Genomic DNA, 6,534 nt, shown 5'->3' with positions numbered 1-6,534 from the left:
TTTCATGGGTAAGTGCATCTCTTGGGCCACAGGTTCCCCACTCCTCAGCTGTCCTTTTGTTTGTTTTTTTGTCCCTTAACTCTACTTACATGACCAACCCACCTCCTTTTCTGATCACATATTGCCTAAATAATACTTTATCCTGCTTTCTGTACACAAATCATTGTAAGTGTGCTCTAGTCCACCTACAAAATTACAGCAAAATAATTTGGATACATCTGTAAATTTTTTCATACATTTGACTAGCATGGTTTTTTTTTTTTTTTTATCAGTTTGAGAACTTGATTCTTGACTCTTTCTTTTCAGAATTCATAATGCACTTAAAGGAATACCAGATGATCGGGATGGACTATTTGATACAATTCAGCGCTCTAAAAATCATTATCAGAAAAGAGCTTATCAGTGTATAAAATGTATGGTAGCTCTCTTTAGTAACTGCTCTGTAGCCTACCAAATTCTACAGGTGAGAACTTTCTTGTAAATTTGTTGCCTGAGCACCTGTGGCTCTTGGATTCCCCTTCTTTTCCCCTATCTGCACAGAGTGTTTTTTCTAGTTTAATGAACTCAGTTACAATTAGAAAGATGCTAAGAAATCTGTCCTTAGGTGATTGGATTGAAATTGAGACTTAGCTTCTATTCTTGTTCACCATTGACTTTCAAGGTGACCTTAATCTTATAAAGAAAGATGACCTTGACTTCAGTACAATTCATTTAAGATTTATTCCTGGTTTTCTTACATGTACAAGTTGGCTGGTAGAAATTAGGCATGATGTGTACCATTTGTAGAAAAGTCACAGATGGAATGAATCCCTTCTTGTCCTGTTTAACTTATTTGGTATAAATGCACTTTTGCGGATTGGCCTGGACAAAAAAAATGTATAAAGAGAATGCCTCATGTTAACTAGTGTCAGCATTTGAAACTAATAACCAAAACATTTATTTCTCTTACACATTTTAAAGCAAATAAAGTTGATTCTTCCAAGAACCTTTACAATTAGGAAATCAAGGAAGTCATGGTTCTCAACTCTTGTCAGAGACAAAAATATGGAAATCATATCATTGGAAACAAAATATGGAGACAACTTTGGTATTGTTGAAGCAATGATTTTTGTCCCTAGAAGACAGACAAATGAAAATTAAAAGAAGTAGAAATTTTATTACATACACTTTTAACAGGACTTAAAAATAGTCAAAAATGAAGTTTGCTGGGAGAGAGAGAAAGTTTTGATAAAATGTTACTTGCCCTTATAAAGATTGCTGTCTAGTACTGGACTTCCTTATCTTAATAACTAATTTGTTTATATATAAAATCTTTCTCACTAATGAAGCTTAAATTCTTTGAGTAAATTCCTAAAGCCCTACAGTGCCAATGTAGGTAGTTATTGGGGAAAAAAAAGATACTTAGATTATACAAGATCCTATAATCTCTTAAATATGTAATATGTCATTTGAAAGGTACTGGTCTCATAAAGAATTTTTCATAAAGAATTTTTTTTCACGATATGTGTGATTTATTTTAAAGAGTAATGGAGATCTGAAAAGAAAGTGGACCTGGGCAGTGGAGTGGCTTGGAGATGAACTTGAACGACGACCATATACTGGCAACCCTCAGTATACATACAACAACTGGTCTCCTCCAGTACAAAGCAATGAAACATCAAATGGTTACTTTTTGGAGAGATCACATAGTGCCCGGATGACCCTTGCAAAAGCTTGTGAACTCTGTCCAGAGGAGGTAAAAAAGGTTAAAATTGCATTTTTCAACAAATAGGGGGGGAGGCAGGGTGGAAATCAAGATAACTTTTTGTCACTCCATGAAACGAATCTGAGGGGAAATTTTCATTTTTAAAAGTACTTTGTATATGCCTTCCTTGAACAAAAACTGCTGGAAGTACTAGAAGACAAATAAAAATTAGTAAAGAAAAATCATTAAGTCTACTTTAGACTTTAAATTCAGGAAGTTCTGCTATGACTCAACATACATGTTCCCAAAAAACACCACACTATACAAACTCTGAGGAAAAAGCAGAGCTTATAGGGGAAGTAGGGCTAGGGATACAAAACTCAAAAACTTTATCAGTGATGAATTGGGGGGAAAAAAAAAAGATGGGAACCTAATGAAGAGTGCAGCACAGTGTTATACGTTTTAAATTATTAAGAAATATAAAATTACTACTACAAATAGTGGTCTCATGCTTGACCTTGAGCTGCTACTGGGCCTGCTGTGAGCACGTTGGGCAAGACTCAGTGCTAGCAGGTGGCCATTTCCGAAGGGAAGACCAGCCCTTCTCCTCCACTCATAGTTCTTATACCCCAGAAGATGTACAATCAGTATGGCACTTTATCTTGACAAACACCTAAAGTTTGCTTGTGAAAGTGGGAGACGAGAGGGTTGTAGCTTGTGAATTATGGTGAAGTGGGGCTTTTTTCTGAGTCTCTCACTGTTTCTTTTGAAAGAAACTTGAAATTCACATTGTGCTCAAAATATTCCCTAGTATTAACAATTGTGTTGGAACACATATCTGTTTTCAAAACACACATTATAGCAGAGCTGCATGTAGCCAAAAATGAAGTTTAACTATGAAATTAAAAATTTTGAATTTGCCTGGAAAATCAAGTTCTGTTTCCTTTTAAATGTGTCCACCTAGGAACCAGATGACCAAGATGCCCCAGACGAACACGAATCATCTCCACCAGAAGATGCCCCGTTATATCCCCATTCACCTGGATCTCAGTATCAGCAGGTAAAATAAGAATTTGCTTTTGCTTTTTTCTCAAAAACCACTAAGTATCTATTTCCAGAATAACTAAATTTGTTCTAATTCTGTTGATACAAGGTGTGACTGTAAAGTAATGAAACTGGTTTTCTTGTGTGCTTTTGGAAGCAGAGGAAGAATGAGCATGACAGGGACGTATTTCAGCTCGCAGCCAGCAGTACTTTCCAGGTTGGCCAGTTAGTCTTGTGCTAGTGGCTGTGAATAGAAGTGTATGTTGTTTCATGTCAGCATATAAACAAGTGATGGTTACTTAGAGCAAAAATAAAACATTTTTGTGAAGTGCAAATGAAATACTTGGCACTGCAAAAAGGAACAATATAGATAGGAAGTAATTGTCAACAGCAGAGGTCTTCATGAAAGATTTTAAATGTTCTTGATACATGAAGTAGTCGTCTAGCCATGATAAAAGTATTCAGTCACTTAGAGACTATTCGTTCATATAGATTGTGAGAATTATGATGTATTTAAACTTTAGATAAGGAAATGGACTCATTTGAAAGGAAGCTTGGACATAAAAGAAGGCTTCGATAAAGGTTTTGCATTAAAGCTTGGTTGAGGAGCAGAGGTAGACATTTTTTCTGACCTTTCACAGGAGATGTGTGATTTCATTGGTATAAGAATGTCTCTGCTGAAGAAACTTTCTACTAATGCAAATTGACACTCAGGCTTTCACTGAAATTTGTAGTATTAGTTGATGACGCACCGAGAGGTTAAGTAGCCAGCTCCAGGTCACACAAGGAGTCTTTGTCAAAGGCAAGACTTGAACTCAGGGCTTTCTGGTTTCAAGGCCAGCCCTCTGTCCACTGTGTCACAGTGCCTTTTAGAAAGCTTGACAGAAGTGAGTTGAGAAAATAGTAATCAGTGATAATAGTCGTGATCATGGAAATGAAGGATCAAACCCTACCTTAGAAAATATCCACATGCATGAGACACAAGAGAGTGTACATAAAAATTTTAAAAAGAAAACAAATGGATTCTGTGAGATGAGTTTTCTAGTCTACACCTGCAAGTTCAGCTCAGTTCTATATTCTGGAATTAACCCTATCCTGGGCAAGGGTATCTAAGGAGCCCCAGTTCAGAAGGCAAGCAGTATTGCTTTTTATTCCACGTCTCTCAAAGGAAATACCAATAGATTTCATCCCTTCCCTGAACCTATTAACTATTGCTAACTTTCCCCAAAACTGATAAAAATCACCTACCTGGACCTAGAGAACCACAGGCTTTTAGGTATAGAAGGCACCTATAAAAGGTCACCTAGTCCAGTCCTTCATTTTACAAGTGAGAAAGTTGAAACTTAGATTAAGTGACCTTACTTCTGATCACATATCCTCAGTAGTAAAGCAAGCCTTGAATTCAGGTATTCTGACTCCCCCTGTAATACACTTTCTACCACATTATGGTGTCTCTTTCTTCCCTACTGCTTAAATATAATTTATAAGAATTTGGATTTTGGCTAATGATACCTGTCTCTTGCCTATTCTAGTCTTATTTCCTGCCTATAAACTGATTTCCTTGTTACAGACCTTGTAGACACATCCCAATCATGCCTAGGCTCTACAGTCACCTTACTCTTCATTTATTATAGTCTGTTGGTCACCTTTTAAAAGACTAATAACTAAAATGACTCTCTTTTGGATGAGTGACTCGACTATTTTCTTAAGTTTTACTGATTAGTAGGCCAAAGATGTTAGAGCACATCAGAGATTACTTTTATTATCTAACAGAATCCTGTCCATTGCTTGTTATAATTGATATTTTCTGAGTAATTCGTTTAAAATATATGTTATATAGTATATATACAACAATTGCTCACCATGTATGCTTTAACTAAGTACAACAAAATCATATCCTCATGATACATTTTTAAGGGCAGTATCTGGCATCTGTCTTGATGGCAGCTTGTTTTGTTATTTCATATCTACAAGAAATAAAAATATATTATGAATTAAATCTCTTAAACCTAATTAGTTTTACTAGGATTTTAATTTGACTGTTCCTAAATTTAGTGGGTTTCAAAGAAACCAGGATTTTTTTCTTTTCCCTACTTGGAAATGATTTTATCCTTCATCTGCTAACTTAATTTCCTCTCCCACCCAACCCTGTTTTCCTTCATCTTGATCTCTTTACTGATGTTCTCAGCAGAGCAGTTGGTAAGTGATATGAGACTCTTAAATGCTTTGGCCTTTCCTGTGAGAATAAAGCTACATTTTATCACATGCTCACAGATTAATCCATTTACACATATGGTGTTTTTTTCCTCACAGCAAAAGGCATATTTTCACTGCTTAACATACACAATTCTTATTTTCCTGACATTACAGAAATAGGTTTGGTCACTGGACAATATGACAACAAAAACGTTTCCCATCCAACAATTCTGTGGGAGCATCTTTGAGGTGGTTATTTCCCTATGAAATTATACCCTTCATAGAAAGATATATGGCAAAGTTGTGTAACTTAAATGATGCTAAAATGAAGGTCATTACTGTAGATAGTTATTTCTTTTTATAGGATTTCTTCCAAACTTTGTTGCATTATACTTTCTCCTGCTGCTTTTATTTTGCATGAAATAGCACAGTGGAATTTAGGATTTGGATTCACTGTGACTTTGTGATTTCATTCTTTTTTACCTTCAGCATAAATAAATATGCCTAAAAGGTGAGTGGTAGGGCATAAATGAAAACTATTCTCATTGAGACTCTTAAACAAAATGTTGCCTATCGTTTTAAAATGTTTTAAAATTAATTTTAATGTGTGTAAAGTTCAATATGTATATCTATTTTTCTCTAGAATAACCATGTGCATGGACAGCCATATACAGGCCCAGCAGCACATCACATGAACAACCCTCAGAGAACTGGCCAACGAGCACAAGAAAATTATGAAGGCAATGAAGAAGTTTCCCCACCTCAGACAAAAGATTAGTGAAATGCACATAACTAACTGGTTCCATCAAGACTGTGCACCCAGGCCTTACAGTCCAACCTTTTTCTGTGTCTGGCTAATATTTAAAACTAGAAAAAAAACTATTCCTAATCAACATGGAGTGGAGAGTCTATTCACTGTCTTATCTGCAGAAAATTGCTGTCAATATATAACCCGCCTGCAGTGGAAAGTGTATAGTGTTTTGTAATAAATGGCCTGATGCTAATGTGTAAATGGCAAAGGTGTATATAGTATATTAATGTTTGACTGTTAATTCTTAAGCAAGAAACATTTTTTTGTCTTGAAACTCACAGATCTACGAAAACAGGAAAAAATTAATTTCTTGATCTATCCGCTGCACTCTGCAACCAATGTTGCCTGCCTCATGGCAGTTGGATCAACTCCTTTACAGAAAAAAACAAAAAAACAAAAAAAAGAGCCCATACATGTCAGCCACACCAATAGTTTCATGTTAATTCTTTGCCACTGGAGTCGATTTTACTATGAGCAACGTAATGGCTGGTAACCTTTTAATTATTTGGTTGATGTGGAAAATTGGTGATGTAACATTGTTTCTAGATCTCTTTTTCATTGCCTTTTTCATTCTGGTATTAGGTTAATCACTTTGAAGCTATAGTTATGCTGTAACATTTAGCATGGCTTCACACCAAGTTAGTGTAGCCAATGAGGAAAAAATACCATAATGACTGCAGTTGTCCCAAAGAGACAGCTGTATTGCTCAGAGCTTTTCTTCTTAAACCTAGAATATAAAAATATTAAAATGAGGGGGGGGAGAAATGTGACAAACAGGTGGTTTTCAGTTGCACATAAG

The 6,534-nt window shown here is 35.7% G+C and overlaps 1 protein-coding gene across 1 annotated transcript; it reads left to right on the top strand.

Moving 5' to 3' along the window:
- Positions 1-309: 309 nt before the first annotated feature.
- LOC114033245 (probable ubiquitin carboxyl-terminal hydrolase FAF-X) lies at positions 310-5,956 on the top strand. The gene is made up of 4 exons (XM_027848693.1): positions 310-463; positions 1,523-1,744; positions 2,649-2,744; positions 5,568-5,956. Exons 1-4 carry the CDS (start codon positions 416-418, stop codon positions 5,700-5,702), a joined length of 501 nt encoding a protein of 166 aa, XP_027704494.1. The 5' UTR covers positions 310-415; the 3' UTR covers positions 5,703-5,956.
- The last annotated feature ends 578 nt before the right edge of the window (positions 5,957-6,534 follow it).

Source organism: Vombatus ursinus, unplaced genomic scaffold (assembly GCF_900497805.2).
Source record: "Vombatus ursinus unplaced genomic scaffold, bare-nosed wombat genome assembly UNPS02006823.1, whole genome shotgun sequence".
NCBI classification, from domain to species: Eukaryota; Metazoa; Chordata; class Mammalia; order Diprotodontia; family Vombatidae; genus Vombatus; species Vombatus ursinus.
Note: the sequence above shows the minus strand (reverse complement) of the source record. Positions and strands in the feature narration are given on the sequence as shown.

Coding starts and splice junctions, on each gene's coding strand:
- LOC114033245 (XM_027848693.1), top strand. CDS start 416: ATGGTAGCTCTCTTTAGTAACTGCTCTGTAGCCTACCAAATTCTACAG. Junction 464..1,522: donor TAGCCTACCAAATTCTACAG/GTGAGAACTTTC, acceptor TTTATTTTAAAG/AGTAATGGAGATCTGAAAAG. Junction 1,745..2,648: donor GTCCAGAGGAGGTAAAAAAG/GTTAAAATTGCA, acceptor GTGTCCACCTAG/GAACCAGATGACCAAGATGC.